This window comes from Caloenas nicobarica, chromosome 14 (assembly GCF_036013445.1).
Source record: "Caloenas nicobarica isolate bCalNic1 chromosome 14, bCalNic1.hap1, whole genome shotgun sequence".
NCBI lineage: Eukaryota > Metazoa > Chordata > Aves > Columbiformes > Columbidae > Caloenas > Caloenas nicobarica.
Genome location: NC_088258.1, coordinates 2,511,920 through 2,534,766, shown reverse-complemented (window position 1 = coordinate 2,534,766; position 22,847 = coordinate 2,511,920). Strand labels below are relative to the sequence as shown.

General features: G+C 47.9%; 1 protein-coding gene across 1 annotated transcript in view; it reads right to left on the bottom strand.

Moving 5' to 3' along the window:
- CACNA1H (calcium voltage-gated channel subunit alpha1 H) overlaps nt 1–22,847 on the bottom strand; it is a 126,599-nt gene that overhangs the window by 2,721 nt on the left and 101,031 nt on the right. Inside the window, exons 26-34 of the mRNA XM_065645004.1 lie at nt 22,688–22,839; nt 20,542–20,651; nt 19,525–19,658; nt 18,880–18,950; nt 12,353–12,431; nt 9,756–9,877; nt 8,930–9,268; nt 3,430–3,613; nt 524–702 (exon numbers count right to left, since the gene is read on the bottom strand). Coding sequence (XP_065501076.1) covers nt 524–702; nt 3,430–3,613; nt 8,930–9,268; nt 9,756–9,877; nt 12,353–12,431; nt 18,880–18,950; nt 19,525–19,658; nt 20,542–20,651; nt 22,688–22,839 — 1,370 coding nt within the window. The remainder of the gene's footprint in view (nt 1–523; nt 703–3,429; nt 3,614–8,929; nt 9,269–9,755; nt 9,878–12,352; nt 12,432–18,879; nt 18,951–19,524; nt 19,659–20,541; nt 20,652–22,687; nt 22,840–22,847) is intronic.

Here is a 22,847-nt window from a genome sequence, read left to right as displayed (position 1 = left end):
CTTCCTCATGTCCAGCCTGAATCTCCCTCCTTTAGTCTAAAACCATCACCCCTTTTCCTGTTGTAACAGGCCCTGCTAAAAAAAAAAAAAAAAAATCTGTCCTCATCCTTCTTACAGGCTCCTTTTAAATACTGAAAAGCTGCAATAATGTCTCCCCAGAACCTTCTCTAAATCCAAATCCTGAGTCAGTGTAACCTGTCCAAGGTGACAGGTTGTAGTGCTGACTGCAGGATTCTCACAGCACTGGTAAAATTGAATTTGGCATCTTCTCTCTATGCTTTAGCGATTCTTTCATAGAGCAGTACCCCCACAAAGATGAAAGTAGGTAAAAAGGGCCTTCCCCTGTGTGCTACTAGCTCAGACTGGAGTGTATTAAAATTTATGTCACCAGAAATGTTTTGTTTTAAAAAGGGGAATTCTACTGTCAGCTCCAAGAAAAGAAACCCAAGAGGGGCCTGAAAAAGAAGGGAAGGACCCAGGTGACTCCGACAGCGTTTACCTCTGCAGGCTCTTGGCCGCTCACCTGTCTGCACAGCAGTTTGTTGAGGGTCGGAGATCGAGGCGCGAGGTGGTGGGGAAGGACCTGCCAGCGGTCACGGCCCTCGTGGTTGGGAGAACGGAGCGGCAGGAGCAGGGACTCCGCTGGGACTCGCAGGGAGGAGCACGTTCCCACGGGCTGGGAGCGGACGGACGTGATGGACCCTAAAAAACAGACACGGAGCAGTCAGTCCCACCGCTGGCGCGGGGCTGCGAAGGTTTGGGGCAGAACTGGTACCCACAGATGCCAGGAGGGGAGCAAACACAGGAGAGGAAAGGAAAAGCCTGTCTGGTCTGGCTGAAATCATGAGCAGTGCCCAGATTAAAAACCAGGGGTTGCTTGGCCTGTCTCCTGCTTTGAACACGGGGCCATCTCTCATCAGGGAGGACACAAGTGAGGTCTCCTTTGCAATTCAGCGGCATCGTACGTGGCTCTGCCTGCTCCACGATACCGCCTGTTACAAACTTTACACTCACAGCCTCTGTTTTCTGTTCCAGGTAACAGGAATCTCCTCTTGCAGTGACACTGGGGGTGGATGGCGGCCACCAGGACCTCGTGGCAGCAAACGAAGGGCAGGAGGGGACAGTTCTCCCAGAGGTGACACCACTGACATGCACAGGGTGGTTTGCCATGAATTACAGCCCCAACGCTACCACTACCATCTGTCCACGAGGAACCTTGGCTGAACATGGTCCCATCAGCAGCACAGAGACCACCCGAAGTGCCCTGCCAGCCCCCGAGCTCACATATCGGGCAGGGATTATTCTCCTCCTGAAGGCTCCCAGTCCCCTGGCTGAGTCTAAAGGCAATCCCTCCTCCCCAGCCCCTTCGTGGTGCTGCTTTCCTGCAGTTCTGCCTTGTTTGAAAGATCTTTTGCTTTTTTAAAAAAATTTTTCTGGCTGCAGGATTTATTGTCCTCATTAGCTTGAAACCCAACGTCTGTTTCTGCCTTGCTGCTCCATGTTAAAAACACAGCTATCCATCACTTCAAGAGATCTCGCCCAGAGGTCAGGGAACTTGAACCTATGACAAAAGCCATCCAGACAGATTGCAGTTGCATTTCGGAAAGAGATTTGTTGTCGGGAAGAAAGAAAAGTTAGTGTTTAATCATTTTTCTTTTGGAGCTTTTCTCCAGAACATCACAGAAAAAGCAGCGAGCTTCCCCCCTAGCTCTTTTTTGGGCTCTCCTACAGCCAGAGTTTCAGACCGAGTCTGTGCCGTCCATGTGCTAATCCAAGCTCTACAAAATATTCTTTATGATGCAGAAAAACTTTGTTGTAAAATCAGTTGCAAACATGGTCATAAAATCAGCCTCCCGTGCTCTCCTCCCTGTCCTTTGTTGGAATTTCCTTCTGTTGGAAACTTTCCATCTAGCTCTCGTATAGGAAACCAAAAACCCCTTGGAATTGCATACTCAGGAACACTGAATATCTCTGGATTTGTAGATTTTTTTCTCTTGTTTTTATAGTAAATCAGGAAACTGCATCTAAGACCAAAATAATACAAGATCTGATCGTCTCACAATATTTTCACTGTGTAGTCACCGAAGTACTGGGAGGAGACCAGACATCCTTAACTGCCATTGGGAGGTCCAGGAAAGCACAAATGTGAGTCTCCACGAGCTCAGTTTTACTTGCACATAACTCATGGGACTGTGACTGAAATCAGAGTTGGGTCAGCTCAGAAGCAGTGCAGCTCTGGGTGATGTTGGTTGGATGCATCTACCAGACCAGGTAAAAATTAAGTTCCATTGCTCAAGTGCTCTTGGACAGAAATTTGGGAAACATGAGAAAATTCTTGTTCAGCCCTTCCCAACCCTGCCAACATCACAGCAGTTTTATACTGGTATAAATCCTGATTTACACCCACTACAGAGATGAAAACCATCCCCAGTAGTCAAGCCATGAAACTCAACCTGTGTTTTCTTTGCTTAGCAAAGAATTTGCAGGTGAAATAATAATAAATACTGAGCAGAGAACATTAACTGGTATCCGGAGAGTTTGAACAAATATAGAGTTACTTCACCCAAGGAAATCAGAGCAGATCTTGCCAGCCCCACCAGGGTTTGCAAACCCACAACTCATCTGTCCAAGGGGTTCTTGCATTTCAAACAACGTCGCATCAAAGGAAACTGGGCTGCTAAGTTCTTGGGAGCCACTCAAGAAGCACACGCGCTTTTATTTAGGGAGGCAGATATTTTCTTTCTTATTGATTTCCCCTTCAAACCAACTTGCACAATAAAAGAGATAGAAAGGCATTTTAGGGGAAATGTGTTTGGTGCAGTTGGGTAAATGCATACTCAAAGGCTCTGCGTAGCTTCTGATTTTCTGACCGCGGGGCCTCTGCACAAGATTCATTATAAGGCCAGGCTGGGGAGGCACCGGAGAGTGGTTTCTAATCTTTATGCTCCCAAAGAAACCCCTGCATCTCTGAAGTCAATACACCGTGCTAAAAAGATACTGCTCTGAGACTGCCTGAAACAATAGCTGTACAGGAGCTCTGGCAGGAGGTAACGCCAACTCCGGCTTTTATTCACGTTGGTTTTATTGATTTGTAGTCATGACGTCAGGGCTGATCACTTCAGGAGAAATGTGCAGCTCCTGTCCTTTCCCTCAGCCAACAGCCCATCCTCGAGACCCCCGACACGGCTCGGGAGCCCCACTTCTGTCCCCCAGAACACCCCAGCCGCCAGCGCTCTCCTGAGAAAACATGGTGATGTGATGAAAACACAACATTGTGCAGCACGTGGGAAACCTCAGTGATGTTGACGGTATCAAATCGAAGCAAACCACGTTCGGCACGCGTTGCTTACCCCCCATGTAACCCCCACGTGTAACCCCCGCCCCATGGTTTTGGGTAGGAGGAGGAAGGGAACACTCCACGAGCGGTACCTCTCTGGGATTTGCAGGGGTACGTCTCCATCTCCACCTCGTGGAGGGGGAAAGGGGCTTTTGCTGGCATCACCGGCCGGAACATGTAGCTGTCGTTGGGCAGCGAATGCATCCGCGAAACGGAGATCTTGCGAACCGTCAGCAGGTTTTGAGCGTCCTGTGGCCTCAGGGAGGCTGCACCGCCCTGCGAAGCAAAGACACGGGGTCAGTCAGCATCTCGGGGGAGAATTTACAGCGATCTCCTTCTCGTCTGCTTTTTGGTTTAAAACCTCGTGCGGACGTTCATCTTGGCATCTTACAGAGAGTCTGCAGCCCTGGTGGGACAGCAAAGCTCTGCCGTGCTGGCTGAGCGAACAGCTCAGGTTGCGGCTGGAGTAAAATGAGCCATCAATGACCCACCGCTAAGGCAATTAATTCTTGGACACCGCAGAGAAAAATTAAGGTCCAGGAAAATGGAGCCCACTCTAAACGCATGAGAAAAATTAGCATGTCTCACACTGTTCTGCTTGGATTTGCCCAGGGATGCTCTCAGCCCGGCCTGGTGGTGATGCCCTTCTCCTCAAAGCTTCTCTGGGCAAAACTGGCCAGTCCTCGGCCACGCTGAGCGAGGGTACCAAGCGTTTCTGGAAATTCACGTATTGTCTCCCCAAAACACACACACAGGCAGACATTTAAACATACACGCTAACACCGCTGCAAACCCTGCAGCCTCCCTCCCACAACACGGAGCTTTTTGGGCACCACTGGCCCCAGAAGAGGAAAACAATATGGCAGGAGGCAGAGGGAAGGAAAAGACACCGCGACAGCACGTGCGTGGGTGTGGAGCCTATTTGGGGGCAGAAAAGGGATTTCTCTGGGTTTGGTCTCGCTGTGAAACGGGTCTGTTTGGAAATGCCTGGACAGAGCAAGTCACAACCTTAAACACGACCCCTCACTGCTTCTCCGAGGCCCTTGCCACTTCAGGCAACTTATAGCGAATTTATCCCAGGGTCTTAGGAAGCATTAGGGACACAAACAACGTCCCTGCGATGCTGATGGAGCAGACGTGAGGCCACGACTTGGCCAAGCCTTGGGGGAGCGGGAGCCCTTGGACCTGCGACCTGGCTCCCAGCCCCGAGGTTTTGGTCCTAGACACACCCCCCTCGCAATTTACCACGTTATCTAAAGTACGACTAATCGCTCTGGTTTTCCTTCAATGTCGGCCTCCCAGTGACTGACTGAAAACATTTTCCCAGCTGCACGTCTCAAATTAAATGTATTTTGCTTTGCTCTGCCAGGCTGTTTTCCCTCCCTGCTCGCAAAACCCGCGCCTGAGATCCCTTCGCTGGGAGGTCAACAAGGATCAGGTTATATCTTTTCTTTTTTTCCATATGTTTCTGGCTTACAAATTTATTTCCTCAGATCTCTAAAGATACACATCCCAAGACAAATTATTATACTCGATGCTTTTACTCTGTTGAGCTTGGGTAGACGGGGGGGGACCAGCAGCGGTTATTTGCAGGCAGTTAGCACCCAGCGCTGACCGCAGCCTTGCCCAGCAGCCCTCCGCGTGCATCCCAGGTCTCTCCTCCGATATATTAATATATCAGGAGTGTGGCCGTGCCAGTTGGCCCCTGGCCATGACGGCTAATAAGCCACCAGCATCGCAAAACCCGAGCTGAACACAGGCGGGTGATTGTTATCACCCCGGTGCCACACAGAGAACAAAAGGTCTCGCTCCACTTTCTCAGTAGTCTAACAGAAAGATCACAGTGTTTTTCTACTAAATCTCAGCTCATCTTTATAAGATCTTGTATTTGTCTTCTCTGGCTGGGACAAATGAACAGAAATCTCCTCTTGACATAAACAACTGCAATTTTTAAGGTTTCAGCTGTTGAGACCCAATTGACTCAGGGATGTGGGCACATTTCAAACGGCTTCAAAGCCGCTGTAATGAGTACCCGAAACAGGAAACATGGACAGGGAGCTTGTGGGCTCACACTTGGTGAGCTGCTCTTGACACCCAGGAAGGTCTGGAGGCACCGCCATGGATGCTGCTGCTCCTCTTTGGTGGGAAACGCCTGACGCGCTCGGGAGCCGGATCCCACGCCCTGGAAATCCACGTGGCTCCTTCAAAACCCACGAAAGCCCAACCCGGACCAGTGCTGCTGAGACTGCGCGTGCTGAGCCCTGCAGGCACCTGGGAGCTCCGGAGGATCCCAGGCACCTGGTAAAGATGTGCAAGGTGGGAACCTGCTCGTCCTGGGAGCCCTTTCGGGCCAAATAAAAAAGCAAAAGATCCATAGAGGGTCTTGGTGATGCAGTTCAGAGGCTCGGTTAAGCATCTTTAATCAGTGAGTGCAACTCTCTCCTCTTCTGTCTGGAATCAACAGCCTGCTGGAGCTCTGATTTTGCTGTGCTGCGGAGGGAGCTTGAGAAGAAATAATCCTGCAAATACCTCTGCAGGACATGGCCCTTCCTGGGTGATTAAACAGCCAGAAGATACTCTGTAAGCAAAGGTGACTGGCAGGATACCCTGGAACAGGGAACACTGGAAATTCGCAGAAGCCTGGAGCCAAGAGCCTGCAAACAAGCCACGGGCAAAATTCCCCAATTCCCAGAGGAAGGGCTCTTCCCCTCCCTCTCCGAAGGTTTGTGTCTGTGCACGGCGAGCGAGCTCAGCCATTTCCACAGCCCCTGGAAGATGCCTTCCCTGTGACTTGCCTTTGAGGCCCTGCAGCTTGCAAGTGGCCAAGATCATGGACACCTTCCAGAGCTATGAAGCGGGACTGCTTGAGGATTATTATAAGTTCATATCACTCATCTTGCTCAGGGAAAACCACTTGGTCATCAAGAGCTTAATGTGAGCCCAGAATCTGCTTGGAGATGCTCCGAGATGCTTGCCACTAGAAGGTGCCTTGATAATCATGCTAGAGGTGTCATAAAGGGCAAAATGGCCCAAGTCTACAGCAGATTAATTTTGGGTGGCCACTGCAAGTTCTCTGATGACAGCAAACGTGCTCCCCACCTTCATTGCTGTGGCTCGCGTGTTCTCGTGCCCAGCAGAGGACAATTTGGAGCTCACTCGCCGCCAGGAGGGCACCGTGCTGCGGCAGGACAAACCGCACCATATGCTGATGGGATGGGGTGAGCAGGACACCAGTTCATGGTGCGACTGGGACGGACCGAGCAGACGTGGCTACGGCCCTTCTGGTCTGCTGGGTGATGTTCCCTGAGCATCTCCTGAATCCACAGCTGTGGTCCTTGCTGAAAGCCTAAAGTGTTGATCTGCTCATGCCTTTGTTTCCTCAATACTGTATCATGAAAAGGTTCTTACAGTAACAGTAAGAAAACCAAACCGGGCTGTGTTTTCTCCACAAAGAAAAGACTCTGCCTGCCTCCAGCTCCTGGTATGTTGTTTGAAGACAGATTGCTCACACATCACATTGCGCATCAAATGCGAGACTTTCTTTTGCCTAAAAAGAGTATTTCGTTTGTGTCCCGCTGGCAGAATCAGCTGGGACACGTCGTTTGCCCAGCTCCTGCACAAGCAATACAAAGGACAGAGGATGGAAATGTCTGTTGTGGCTGTGAAGACACAGGTTTAGGACAATTCAGACACCACCGCTAGCTGCACAGCACCAAAGCACAACGGCACAACGCAGAAGCAACGGCGCAGAGTCATTCACCTCAGCCTGGTGGCCTGGGGTTTTGTGGGAAGGTGTCAGGACATGGTGGGAAACAGAGCAGAAGGACGGGGATTCCATCACGGGAGTCTCTGCCCCCTCCAGCGTGTCTGAGTCTGGGATGGCTAAAGACACATTCTCACAGCTCAGCGTCTCCTTCAAATTTGGGAGATAAAAAACATCAGTAGCAGAGCAAGGCTGGGTCTTAACGCTTGAACACGTTTGCCCCGCAGCATTTGCTAGTTGTCCCATTCATCCAGAGCAGGAAGGAAGAGAAAAGGAAACGTGGACTGCAAAAACTGGCACAAATGTCAGGAAAATACAGAGCATCTTGCCATGCCTTCCAGGGTGCCCCTGCCACCATCAGTGGCACGATCATAGAATCATATTATAGAATCATAGAATAGTTTGGGTTGAAGGGCCCTTCCCAGCTCCCCCAGTGCCCCCCCAGCCACGAGCAGGGACATCTGCACCAGCTCAGGTTGCTCAGAGCCCCGTCCAGCCTGGCCTGGGATGTCTCCAGGGATGGTTCAGCCACCACCTCTCTGGCCAACCTGGGCCAGGCTCTTACCACCCTTTGTGTAAAAAATACAGAGCTCTATGTATTTAACCTCTTCAGGGCAGCTCACAGGGAGGGCGGCACCGACCTGCCAGAACCTGCCTGGCCGGCTGAGATGTGAGCGAGGACGTGGCCACGACCAGCCCCACCGCGGTGCCTCTGACTCGATACCGCACAGCGGTATCACCTCACCTGCACTTGAGCAATCTCATCGGCTGGGGGAATCTGTGGCCAGCTCCTCGCTCGCGCCGGTTTCTAGGGCTACAAGGAGGCTGTGCATGGCTCCTGATCTGATGAGGAGGTGTTGGAAGCTGAGGATGAACTCAGTTTGTATCACAGCCTATGTGAAAAGATGTGTCCTCTCTTCCTCCAGTGAGAAAAGCAACCTGGGTGTTTATGGTGCATTTTCCTGCAGAAATCTCTATTAGGAACTACATCCAAATAGTGAATTCCCCATTGCTGTGTAACTAAATTTCTTTTTACTTGACTTAATAGAGTCTGATGGATTTTACAAAAATCTAATTTAATGTAATTTAATCTCGAATCCCCCATTGATTTTGTAGTAAATTTGTGATCATAGTGACAAAGCAATTTCATATTCACTCTCAATCATCTGCTGCTGACATGGGTCATACGCTCATGCCTCTCCTTCCCCTCCCTGACTTCTGATTGCCCCATTTTTCTAGAGGACCAATAGAAACCAGAAAGTGGGCAGTTATCTGGAAAATCAAGCCAGGAACCTCCAGCTTCTTGCTGAGGGGCTCTGACAATTCTCAGGGTCCAGGTCAGCCATGCCCTAAAGCAGAGCACGAGCCGGTGGGAAGCTGCATCCTACAGCAGCGCCAGGCATGCCCTCCTGAGCTGGGCACTGTGGTTTGCTTGTGTTGTCTGGAAGAACAGGAGAGGGACCTGTGGCTTTATGCTTCCGAACTTAAAATTCGTGACCTTTGAATGAACTGGAAATGGCAAGAGACGGACTTTCAACCCTTCCCCAGAACAACGGTCAGGACAGCGCTAGCCCTGGAGAACGTTTCAAGCAGCCTTCCACCTCAGGAGCCCTCCTGAGATGACTCAAGATGTGGAGCTGGCGGTGACATATCTGCCACAGGGGGACCCAGGAAAGCTGCCTTCCTCCCACGCTGCCTGGTCTCCTGCCTCCTTGGCTCTGTGTCACTCGGGATCTGCCTCCCTGACGAGCAGACAAGCAGCGACCGGTGAGAACTGTCCCCTCCCTACCCTGAGCACAGAAGAGCAGACGCTTTGTGTGAACTATTACCAGGGCTGGGTGCTTCACCTGCACCGCTGAGTCCAACTTCGTGGTCTCTGGACTTCTGTAGGGTGCTCTGCTCTCCGGGGCCACGACACCTCCCCTGCTCCCACAGCTGGCTGGGGTGGTCGCTCCTCTGGACATCTCCAACTCAATCTCAGCATCCATCTCAGCATCCTCCTTGGCCTCCTTGTTGCTCTCCTCCAAGTGCTTCATCAGCACGGCCACCACGACGTTGACGAGGACGAACTGTGCGATGAGGACGAAGGTGACGAAGTAGACGGGAGAGATAACGGGCAGGTAACTGAGGCAGTGCTTGTCTTCCCGAGTGCATTCCCGGAGAGTGTCCTGCAACGGAGAGGTGAGGGATTAATAGGGGCTGGGGGTCTGCTTGGCCTCCAGATACAGAAACATGAAAGATAACCTGCTGAGGACTGAAAAGCACATAATTACATATCCCAGACAAAACAGCTTGTAGGTTCAACAAAATGGATAGAAATAAATAAGGACACCAAGAATTACATCAGTTACAAAGAGGATTGTGTAACATCTCAAAGGCACAGCGCACAGGTTACTTCTCTCAGCCACAAGAATTGTCATAATTTTCCTGAAGTATCTTATATATGTTAAAAAGAATGAAGTTTCAGGTAGGGCGAGACTTTGGACAGATCACCCCCTGAAAACAGACTTGGCTTTTAAATGGCAAAGTTTAATTTTTTGACGTTTTAAAAGGAAACATTTTTTGTTTTCACACAACAGATGCCTAAATTTGTTTGTAATATCTATTTATATATTTATAGTGAGAAGAAAGTACTTAAACAGGGATTGCACATACCTTCATGATCCCATTCCAGTTGTCCCCTGTGGACACTCTGAAGAGGGTGAGAAAGGCCATGCCGAAGTTGGTGAAAGTCGCGTGTCGGCTCAGACCTTCACAAGGGTTTTCTTCACTGCAGTCTGTGGGACGGAGAAGCAGAAGCAGGTCAGTGAAGCCAAATTTGCCAATTCTTCTTCAGAGCAGCCCCCCGAACCTGGCAGTGAGACCCTGAGATACGTCACATTGATACGTGGCGTCAGGGAAGACGCCAAGAGGTGACTTTAGGAGGAAAGGCTGAGAGAGCTGGGTCCGTTCAGCCTGGAGAAGCTGAGAGGGATCTTATTGATGCTGATAAATATCTCCAGGGTGGGTGTCAAGAGGATGCACCAGAGTCTTTTCAGTGGTGCCCAACAACAGAGTGAGGGGCAACAGGCACAGACTGAAACACAGGAGAGTCCACCTGAATACGAGGAGAAACTTCTTTCCTTTGAGGTGCCAGAGCCTGGACCAGGCTGCCCAGAGAGGTTGTGGAGCCTCCTTCTCTGGAGACATTCAAACCCGCCTGGATGCGACCCTGTGCGATCTGCTCTGGTGACCCTGCGTTAGCAGGGGTTGGACTGGATGACCTCCAGAATTCCCTTCAACCCCAACCATCCTGTCATTCTGTGATCTCATGGTGGCCTGCAACGACTGAAGGGCAGCTATCGAGACCATGTTGCCAAAGTCTTCTCAGTGGAGGCTTTAACGGGGCTTAGGAGGTCCATGTTTTCATCTGGAGGGCCCAACAATCCCAGGACAGGTCACCAAGGTGGTTTTTGTTGGAAGTTTTCAAGATTTGGCTGGACAAAGCCACAGCTACTCTGAGCTAGTGATGGGGCTTCAAGTGGGAGGCTGGGTGGGGGTCTCCAGAGGCCTCTTCCATCAACATTTCTGTGATTCTCTTGGCTTTACCCCAACTGGCAGAGCCAACAGAAAGGGATCTAAAAGGAGGTGGAAACAAGTAGTCTTGCTGGGCTGTCTCAAGAAATACTGCTTTACAGTATCCTTTGTTGTCCTCTTGATTACATCCTTGTCTTCATTATTTTTAGAGGGTACATCTACCATGAAGGATATTTCACTGAGATAAAGTGGAGCAATTTGACATTTTTCCCCTGAGAATTAATATACTAATGAATGTAAATTGAACATATGAAATATCCCTCTTTCCATAAAACACAGGCTCATGAAATATTCATTAGGACAGGCAGCAATGTCTCTTGCTAGGGCATTTCGCAATTAGGTATTTTTTTTCAGAGGCAAATAGAAAGAAAACAAACCAAACAAACAAAACCAAAAAAACCCAAACCAAACCACAAATGACCAGTCTTGGGGAGTGAGCACTGATGGCTCTTCTGGCTGACATGGACCAGCTGTGATTGGCAAAAAGAAGCGAAAGTATTTCCCAGTTAAACCAGTATGGGAGGTGGTGTGCTCCAGACAAGATCAGGCTTTCCCAGTCTCGGACCACACACTGTGGTTACCTGGGTCTGGCATCAGCAAGGTGTGTGTGTGTGTGTAAAAACAAAAAGGATTCAGAGCAGCAGAAGGTGCCTCTGTGAATAAGACATTTTTCACCTTTGTGGCTGAAGGAATACACACCTATATATCTAAATACGTAATATATAGCCCACAGTATTTCATTTGGGGTGGATGCAGAACCAGTATTTTTTTCCAGAATTTGTTGAAGACTGAAAAATAATTTGTCTTTGCTTGAAAGAAATATTTTGCTTTCAGGCATTTGTAAGCCGAGCAGAGGGCTGGACTCATAAAGAGGATTAATGACAACTATAAAATCAGTGCGGAGGAAGGGCCCTTCTGATGCTCTTGAAGCCCTAACTGGGACGCAAATATTGAGGAGGCAAACACATCTCCTTCCACCAGCATGGTTAAAGGCAGAGACGGCCTTGGCCTGGCTAAGCTGGGCAAGGTGGGGCTAAAGCATTTTCTTTCTGATTCCACCTCATTTTCTTTTTAGTGGTGGTCATATTAATGACCAGCTCTGCAGTACCTCAGGCTGGAAAACAAATGAAGCTGGACAACGAGGAACCAGTGGCTGCTTCCTGATCTACGTAGAAAGGAGAAGGTGATGCTGAGAAGAACAACGGACAGACCAGACTCGGGCAGCTGGAAGAGCAATGTCAGCCAAGTGCAGAAAACTAACGGAATGCGGCGGGAGCTCTGAGGAGGGACATGTTTACGGTGGCATCTCTCCAGAACGAATCTGACTACCATCCAGCTTTACAGACTCATGTTCTGTCTTAGGTAGCAAACTTCCATCTTTGTGAACGTAGCCACGCCGGACAATTATATTTAAACAGTAAATAGTTCCTCTACAGCCAACAGCGGCATTGGACAAATCTCTAAATGTGTGTGTGTGCGTGTGCACGTTAGACAGGTTCTGTATTACATCCCCACGTGTCACCCGTGACCCTGCGATCAAGAGGAAACTTTAATCTTCAGACCATGAGCTGTGAAGCTAAGGAAGGCCCGAGAATGAGAGAAAGAAGAAAGGAAACAGCTAGATACCAAATAAATATCAACCGGATGAAATAAATCGTGTCAGGCACATTACTCACCTAGCTTGCCAAACAATTCCACTCCCAGGGCAGCATAGATAAAAAACAGGAGCATAAAAAGTAGGCCAAGGTTCCCTACCTACACAAGGAGAAAGCAGAACAAGGGTCAGGCAAGTCGAGGTCACGAATTAAATTGCTCCATCACATTTTAAACACAAGCAAAACAGGGACTGGTGGCCAGAGGCTAATCATCATCTCCCCTGGCTTCCAACACCCCGGTCCCCACTCATGGTTCTGCTTTAACAGACCCAGAGAAGTCTCCCGTGGCGGGGAAGGAGCAGATGTTCCCACATACAAAGCCGTCTCTGTGCCTGGTGCCTCTCCATCACCTTCCACTTACCGGGGATGCAGCCACAACCTGCAATTTGGCCAACTGGTATAATAGCTCAGCGGCACCTCACGCTGCCGTGGTAGTTTAAGTGACCTGGTGCTCTGGTTTGAGTTTTATGGGCTTTTCCCTTCTGTTCACCAGGTTTGAGACTGAGCATGAAGCTTGAGGGTTTCAAGACAGCGACATCAGCAAGAAACATCTCAAGCCACAAGAGGAATTGCCTGGTTTGTGAAGGTTTTACTGGTCAGGACGGCTTTCAGAAAAAGAACATATGATGTAAAGCTCTCCTAGCCTTGCCACTTTATAGATATTTCTCAACAACAACTACCTGAATTTCAGCTTTCAGTGCCTCAAAAGAAAAGTCTTACTCCATAAAGAACACTTCAATGCAGGCACCTTGCAGCTCGAGCACGGCGTGGTGTGCTGCCATCGGGTATTAATGTGCACTGCAAGGAGGCTGAAGGGGATGGTAACAGAAGTGCAGTGATGCTAAACGGAACACAAAGGTTCTTAATAACAATGGCATTACAGTTATCTGCACTGGAGTCAATCACTGCATGGTGTCAAAGCCTTTAAAACATCTCAAAGAGCAGATTTTTTGCGATTCAGGAAAAGAACATGAAGGGCAGAGTAACCTGCCCAGCAAACTACCTGCAACTAACTCTGCTCGCATTTACCTTTCCTGCCACCGTTAAATGCCTTGTGTCTATCACCCTGTAATGCAGATAGAGCAACCGAGTTCTGCAGTTAGACACTGTGTTACACGCATCAATTTATCTCTACATAAAAATGAACTAGGTGGTGGTCCAGGTAGTCAGGCCAAGGGATTTATGATCCCCAAGGTATCTTCTAGTGATTTCTTCAGTTTGAGACCTTTCTTCTCCGAGGCAGCATGACCCCAGTGTTGCTGGGTATTTTGACTATGCTGCTTAATTTCATTAGAAAGGTTATCAGTGTGATACCTGTTATCATAAATTTAACAAAGATATCACTTAAGAAGTTTGTTTTGTTTTGTTTTTGTATTAAAAAAATGGGAATAGTCAAATCACCCAGTAGAGACTGTGCTATAAAGCCTAAACTGGCTACTACTCATAGAGCTTTGCAATTCCACTAACATTATTACCATACTCCAGGGAATAATAGAGATAATACAGTGATGTGGATGGCTGGTCTGGATTATTTCATTTGCCTATACTGTCTTCTGGAATAGTGTTTCCTAACTCACGTCTGCCGGACCACTGATGGTTTGTAAGACATTAGAAAGCAGCCTGCAAAATGACTGCGAATTGGAAACCACAAGAAAACAGACACACACACACTGCTGGGGAGGCAAATGAGCAAATAATTAAAGGGAAAGAAAACTGAAGTGATAAACAAGTTTTCTAGGTTGAGTGTATATTAAAGCCTGATGTTGTAGCACTGCAGAAAAGGGTCTTGGACTTTTTTGTTTCAAAGCAGCCTACAAATTGAATATTTTACTGCTATTTTAATGCCTAATAAATCAGTCTGCAAACTTTTGACATTGATGAAATTCCAAAGAATTTAGACTAACATCAAAGTTAGCACCAGGTCATCAGTCAAAACTATTACCTATCTCTCAACACGCAAAACATGTTATGAGCTGACGTTCGCTCATAAACAATTTGCTTACTCTCTAGTGTGCATTAGTAAAAAATTCTGTATCTCATATAATGACCAATTACATTACTGAGCCAACGTGTCTCATAACAAGTCCTTTGAAGACCAGTTTACCCTCCTGGGTTTGCTGTACAGGCTCCAGGCATCACAGCCACAGACATACTCTAAAAATGGTGAGAGCGCGATGTTTGGTAACGTGGTGGTTGCTCGTGTCTAAGGTTGCACCTGCCCTTGGCTGAGGATCTCTTGGGAAATGACTGAACATCTGACTCTGACTTGCAAACGTGACTCTGTGAAAGAGAGATGTGGGAGAGAGCAGCAAGGGAAAGGTCCTGGGATGGGTGATGGGACCTGCTTCACTATTAAACTCCATCCCACCCTGTATCTAGACATCCAAAGCTGCTCCTTGTGTACAAGAACAACCTGTTGTCCCGACCAGCCCCTGCAGATGCAGATGCAGCATCCACATGGATGAGGTTGGAGAGGGCAGCCCACAAACACCTGATGCTCAAGAGAAACCACCCACCTCTTGCTTTGGCAAAACCGCTTGGACTGTTTGTGTAACTTCTGGCTGCACTGAATCAGCACAAACCAGTGCCATACTTAACATTTTGTCAGTGCTAGCTCATGGCTCTCTGGTATGTGTCCTTCAGGAAAAGAAGGTCCTCTTCAGCCTGTGGACTTCAGCAGGGCCTGAGCACAGAGAAGGACCCAAGGCATGTCCTCAGAGATGGGTCAAGGTGGAGGCAGCGAGGTCAGCCAGCGGCTGCCGAGCAGCAGAGCAGGCAGCCTGGATGTGTCTGTGGCCTTGAGTGAGTCATTCCTCTCCTGTAACCCAGCGTACCCATCTGTAATACCCTTGTGGAGAGGTAATTAATGTCTCTAAAGCACTCTGAGATCTATGGAGCCCAGGCAAGAAAAAGATCGTGCATGAATCATGCTGCTGGGAGGAGCGGGAGGGAGCAGGAGCACATCCAGGCTGGGATGCCTGCGCTGGACTCTCCAACAGGGACAGAGCTCCAGCTCTGCTCAGCAACTTCAGCTTTGGCAGCCGGTCACCCAGGCAAGCTCTGAGAAGTGGTTCTGCTCTAGCAGCACTGAACAGGTCAGCCCATGCTCTGTTAATCCATCAGACTCCCCCTGACTTGGGCTGGTGCCTTTGGCTGGGCAGAGAAAACTACAGATAACCCGTCTCTCTGGCAGCCAGGGACTATTCGTCATTTGTTGTGACTCCAGTGTCGAGGGAGGCTGTGACCTGTAGGGAGTGAAGCACAGATGAAGAACATCTTGGAGATGTTCTTGGTGCCCTAAAGTACCTCAGAGAAGCCACAAGAGAAGATGCTGGTATCTGTGAGTATCTGTATGTCCCACCAGAGTTCAACCTCTGACCTGTGCCACCAAGTAAAAAGCCCGTATCTGCAGGCACTGGGATGCAAAGCAACGATGGCAGGTTTTGCTGGCTCGATATGCAGATGCGTTGCACCGATCTCGTACAACAGGACAGCGGCCACCTGGGCACCACCACTCCTCTGTTGCAGTGTCAGCTGTGCGATCCCACCCAAATCCCTCCAGAACCTGCTGGCTTCTACTCGCCCTTCTCTGGGAGAGGCATTGATGAAATATGTGTCTTGCGCTGCCTCACCCCTGCAATGGCTGCCTGAAGCTCACTGCAGATCCTCTTGTGCCTCTTCTTGCTCTGACGTAAATTATTTCTGCATCACTGGCCCACACCTTGGCATTTCTGCTGTCCATGCAAGCAATGTACGCAGCTCCCTGGGATGCCTGTCAAGAACAATTTCTCACAAAACTAAGCCCCTGCCAATCCTTTCCAAGGACATGAGTCCTCCTCGTCTTTCTTCCAGCACTCTCCAGCCAAAGCAGTAAGTCTGGCAGCAGGAAAACACAGCCTAATTTATACGCCACACCCAAGAGAAAACGGACGTGTTTATCTGCTTGGGAAGGGGAGGTTATCTGTGTGAGCTCCAGGACTAGTGGAAAGGACCAGAGAGACAACCTTGGAGGCTAAAGTCATCTCATCGGTGTGACCACAAGGCCACCAACTGAACTGTATGAGCTCCCTGTTCTGTGTATTCCCCCGGAGACCCGCGCTAACAGCCAGCAGAACGCTGGTTTCTGTACCTAACGGTTTCTGCCTCACTCCTCAAATCGCTCGGGCATCTCTGCACTTCTTCCCAGAGTGCAGCACAGCACACACATCCCCGGCTTCCAGAACCTGTCTCATCTGCAACGCACGCTGGTGAAACATTTCAATTCTTGCTCTCTGAGCTTCACAATCGCTGTGGGTTTTCAGCGTCTGGCAAAAGCAGGCTGTTGTTTATGTCCCACAACTGCTGTCACACAGTGCCAAAAAAAGTCTTCAAGAGCTGAATTTGAGACAAGCACAGGAGTTACAGCACCAAGAAGAGTTAAACTCCTGGACGGGAGCAAACTACAGACTCTGTCCTTCACGGCACTGATAGAACGTGGAGTTCTTCTCTTTTTTTCTTGGCGCAGAGTCCATCTGTGGGGAGTTTCCAGCTTTGAAGACAGAGAAGAGGTATAATGTACAGTTCTGCATTTAATTAATGTGCCGTGCACAGAACAAGTGAGGAAGAAGAAGGAAAAAGAACCCAGACCTTTTGATAGGAAAGTCCCCCATTTCACTGTTGTGGGCACTCCAGAGCCAGGATGGCAATTGGACCGGATTCCACTTTGTTCTCTCCATCGGGAAGAGCTGTGGCAGCTCAGCACTGACTACAGGTTTTCTTCCTGGCCATTGATACCAGGAGTGCGGTGCAGACTGAGCTGGGCTGCTGGGTATGATGATTCACTTTAACCCGGCCAAATGTGAAGTTACAAATCCGAGAGCAAAGTGCGGGCCGTGCTACAGAAAGAGCGATTTGTATGTTGGAAAGCAGAGGACGTGAGAAGGACAAAAAGATTACCATCAAATAGGAGTCTTATAGAACAGATACTGCTTACAAAACCGATGCAGCCAGCAGATGTGTAAGGAGGGGGATATTCAGCTTTAGCATAAGAGTAGTATAATTCATTATATAGCCTTAACGGGGCCGGAGCTCATAAAGAAAAGACTTAAAATCAGTCTTTAAAACCTGCATCATACTGAGCGATTAAAGGGCTTGGATGTTTTTCTGTTTGCCAGACTGCAAGAGATTATTTTACCCAAAAGAGAAAGAAAAAAAGTGTATTGCAATACCTTGGCATGGTAGGCCCATAAATGGACATTCTACATATACCACACAAAGAACTCCCCCCAAAACCCTAATGAATAAACATCAAATTCATTTTTCTTGTCACTTAGCAGACACAGTCAATGAGGATTTTCCAGCTGTGGTTTTAGGCTGCTGAATTAATTGGGGTAGGAACTCTTCCCCTGCCTTTGAAATGAAAGCTGTAGCTGTAGGAAGAGTGACTGCTGTTGGAGAGATCTTCCCAAACTTCCCTTCTCGTTTTCTGAATTTCACCGGAGGACAAAATGGCATTTTTATCTGCGCAAGATCTGCTTGGAAAACCCCTGGGGTTTTCCCTTTATAAGAGACTTTGGTTTGAATGTAAACTGCAAAATCCCCCCAAGGAAACGAAAAGTCTGGCTTGCAGCCGCCCTATTGTTTCGTGGGGAGAGAAAACAAGGAGAGAGAGAAAATATGCTCTGTAATCACAGCGCTTTCGAAAGAAAAAAAAAATAGACACAAATCAAATGCTTTCTTGAAATGCCAAAACAGGGGTCAGATTGGTAAATTCCATGCTTTCCTCACAGCCAAAATCTTTCACTGCAAAGGAAATCTAAATACCAAAGGGCAAATGTCTCAGATTAGAAACATCTTTATGGCAGTGATGAAAAGTAAACGGGTCTTTCCAAAAAAATAAATTCCCCTTGTTTTCCAGTGCATTTTGAATAGATCATGGACTTCTTCGCACTTAGTAACTAACTCACAGGAGCAAATGGATCCATAAAATGCGGCCACAGGAACTGCATACTTGAAAGATTTTATCAAATATCATTAAGATTGGCAGCACCATTGTTCCTCTTGCAACTCATGAGAATACGGTGATTTCAGTCTCCACTTCAAGTTTTTAACACTCAGAAAACATCTCCCCTACTTGGCTTTTAAAGTCTGCAGCTCCTCTGTCAATAGATGTCACTGAAGACGGTTACTCCTGCCTCACAGAGAAAACTGCTGAGCTGGAACCTGCCTATTTCTAGTGCTTTCACCAACAGCTTTCTCTGTCTATCCCTCCGTTTCTTGAACTTGCCAGTGAAATCTGTGTTTCAGAAGAGTTCTGCCTACAGCAATCGGCTCTCTGTTAACTCTTTTTCCGTCATCCTCCTTTCTCCCATCTAACACACGCTATGTGAGTAGGATGTGCCATGACAAACTCTGCTACCGAGGCACTGGTGGCAGCAGAGAAAGCTGATAACCTCCCCAGGTGGCTTCTCGTGCCAACCAAACCTGGTAGCACAGAGCTGTCCCCAGGCCTGAAAGGCACAGTCCACCAAAGGGAACAAACTGGGCATGGATGAAATCTGGGGGCTTACCTGGGGAAGCGCTTGCACCACTGTGTCCAGGAGAGCTCGCATCCCGGTGGCCATTTTAAGCAGTTTCAGCACTACAATGAAGAATCAAATCCTGGTCAGCAGGGCTGGGAAATAATTCAAGCAAAATGCATAAAGGAAATCTAGCTTCTGGTCTTGTAGGGAGAGTTTAAATCTCTCTATGCATCTACTCATACAGATGGCAAGCTCACTGCGTCCTGGCAGGGCCCTCAGAACTTCTGAACGTCCTGACTACTTCCCACACAAATTAATGTTAAGGACAGCAGTAAAACAGACTGAAAGCCAGAAGAACTCCAGTATGCCCTAGCAGGAAAATGGGAGAGTGATGGGGAGACACTTCATCAGTGAAGAGCATCATCTCAAGCTATGATCCTCCCTTCTCCGCTGCTTCCCGCTCTTGTTTGGTATCAGTATAAAAGGTCTGCGATCCCAGGTTTGAATCAGAGACCAATCTAAGATGCCACTGGAAACACCAACAAAGCCCCTCCTAGCTTGTCTCTGAATCGACATTTTGCAGCCTAACTGTTCTCAAGCTGAACTGAAACAGCAGGACTAGAAGAACAAATGGCCAAACCGTTTCCTGATGTGTCTGGATGGACGGTTGGAGACCTGGGGAACAGGCCGTACCTCTCGCTATTCTCAGCACCCGCATGATGCGTATTATTGTGGGATTGATGGGTAGTGCAGCATTCATCTCAATTTCCTCCAGTGTGATTCCCACAATTGATAAGAGAACTATGGCCAAATCCAGCTGATTCCACCTAACAGACAAAGAGAGGAAGGACAATTAAAAAAGTCATACATGTAGAAAATTACTGGTTAAGAACAATCACAAGCAAACCCCAAATGCCGCTCCTCTCTCGTATCTGGGCCCATGATATGTCACGTGTCTTAAATTACTCCAGTTGAGTATCTTCATTGATTTATAGCCTAACACTTGTAGAGGACCAATAAGATGTGAAGAAACTGAGTGACTTTCCTACACAATTTCCCTCACAAGTAATAGTGCTCATAGCAGCTTCCAATCACTCCGTCAAGAGAAATGAAGTGAACAAGCTGATTTTGTGGAAAAGTGTCCAATCTCACCCCGCTCCCCAGCAAGCTGTCAGACCACAACGTGCTCTCACACGTGTTTGCTTCTGGCTAAATGTGAGGCAGAACGGGATCCGTAGGTCTCTGCAGCTGGGACTGAACACAACCACTGCTGCCTTTGCCAAAGGCTTTACGAAGCCAGCAGTCTACCAAAGGACTGGTTTGGACTGCAAAGGAGACTTGTTCTGAGGAACTCTGTGACCTTAGGCTGCCAAAACTACTCTTTTGAGGACTGTATTGATGTCAACAGGTTGTTTCTAACCTCTAAGCTGAGCTGGTCAGACGCAGGGGAGAGGGAGATACGGGGAGAAAGAATGTATCTAGAATTCTGTAAGATTTCCTGAATTACCTCTGCAAAGCAGCACCAGCAGTTCTTCAAATTTTTAGTTCCTACATTATAAAGTTTGCACCAATGGAGAAACAGCCCTTTGCTCTCCCTGGCACACAGTGTGTAGTGCAATCATAGTAACGCTACATTTACCCAGCATCTGGCTTTGAAACTGGGTCAACCCAGCTCTATCCCAAATGCACAGCAGTTGAAAATACTCTCACCTGTCCTTAAAGAACCTTCGGAAACCAAACGCCACCAACTTCAGAACTGCCTCGAACACAAAAACAATGGTGAACACATAGTTGCAGTACTTCAGGGCTTCATCCAGGGACTGAAAAGAGAGACACCAGTTAGACCAGCCCAAGTTATCCTTTCCTAGAGCCCCTGCGGAGGGACGGGCAGGCACAAGGCTGGCATGGGCACGGAGATATAACAAGTCTAATATAATAGCTTGCAGAGCTCAGTCACAAAACTGCAGTAAATCACACAGCAAAACTCCAAGGATTGGACACTGATGCAAACAAAAGCCTCATATGCACTAACACTAGTTGTGCTAAAAATGTCAAGAGAGATTAATCCTCCAACTTCAGGGCACAAATTGTTCAGTCTGGGTCAGAGAAAATTTTACCCCTTCCCCATCTAATAAAGTTTACTTCTTCTGAACTGCACAGACTTGGGCAGAATAAAAGACTTGAAGGATCATTTTTGATACCAGCATGGCAATCCTTAGGACAATTGCTTCGCTTGAAAGACTCAGAAAAATAAATAATCTTGGAGATGGATTAAATCTTGCCTTCTTGAAAAATGTTACATCTCTAGAGCTGGGCAAAATATGTCCATATTTGGTGCAATGTTCACGCTCTCTATAGAGCTGCTCTCGGAAGTCAGGAATCCGCAGTGTTTATACTTTAAGATGATGAGTGTTTATAATGGATTTCATTGGAGCTGTAGGCCAACAATAGCAAAAGAATCTCGCTAGGACTTTAAAATAGATAGTTGCAGAGTCAAACAGTTCTTTGGTTGGGTAGGGATTTGGGGAGAGAGGGCAGGGAGGGGGAAGTCAGCTAAATGTAGTATATGTCTCTTACAATAAGAAAATGACAGCAATGAACGTCAAACCAGATACAATTGGAAATAAAATGCAATAGAGGAGTCTGCAAAGTAATGCCTGCTTTGTTGTCAGAGGAAGCCTCGGGCCACAGGAGAGCTCTCCTTGTCACATGTGTGTGATGATTGTGCTTTGGTGACCCCAGATCTGTGGGATGACCATGCACGGTTTTTTTGGGAATAAGAGCAAAAAGTTTTTCAGATGTAGGCGTTCCTCAATAAACCACTATCCCTATTTTTGTTCCAGTGCCTAAAATAAAATGGCAACTTAAAAGCGGGACAATTTACTATTTCATCTGAAGCACGCTGCCTGAGCCTGAATTGTCCTACCATTTCTGATGCTTTGCTTTCAGGTTTACACTGCTGTGTTTTACATGAACATAAACCAAGTTTAAACAAGACCTAATCTGGATAAACAACATTTACATGCAAAACAAAGGCTATTATGCAAAGGAATTATGGGGGCTGAACAGCACATGGTCAGCTGGTGTAAAACACACATGCGTTACCCTGTGGCTTGGTGCCCCTCTGGCTTAGCTTCCAGGAGGCACTTGCAGGTTACCTGGCAGACCATGCGATACTAGAAAAGTAAATTCTGGGCCTAGAGCTCCATGAATGATAAAGCGATGGAAGATAAATATATGCTGCAAGTATACAGGCTGTAGGATTTATGCCAAAGGTTTTCTTGGGAAAGAAGGATTTTATGATACATACGGGAGGGTTGTACTTAAGAGATGGTTTATTCTAAATGCACTGAGGAAAAGAAATGTTGCTGTTGCATACGTTAACTTCTGTTTATATCTGTTAATGGAATATTCTAAAACTCTGGACTGTTTTACAGTCTGACAGTCAGTCACGGCTGGGATCAGGAGATGAAATATTTGGACTGGTCTTTTCATATTAAAAGTTTAGCTCACTCTCCGTTAGCCGTATTCTGCTTTTTTTATGCAAGAGCAGGGAAATCAAGCTTTTGGCTGGGGCAAGTGACTCCCAGATGGTAGAGCTGGCCTAGAGTTAGACAGAGCTGGCCTAGAGTTAGATAGAGCTGGCCTAGAGTTAGACAGAGCTGGCCTAGAGTTAGACAGAGCTGGCCTAGAGTTAAACAGACTGCAATGCTGAGCCTGGAGCCTGCTGAGGCTTTCAGACACCAGGGAATGGACCTCACCAGTCAACGGCAGCCCGAGGGAACGGTGTCCTCAGGTCCTCTGCTACCCCACCCTGCTGTGTTTCCCAGCCAACACACCCATGGACAGCTCTTACCTTTGGCTGGTTGTAGTGCTCCATGGACATCGTGATGACATTGACCCCAATGATGAAGGTGATGAAGAGGTCAAGGTAGTGGCTGGTGCAGAGGGTGTGAATGTACTTCCGCGCGGGGGAATAGTCGGCGTAGTAAGGCCTGCGCTGGGCTTCTGCGGAA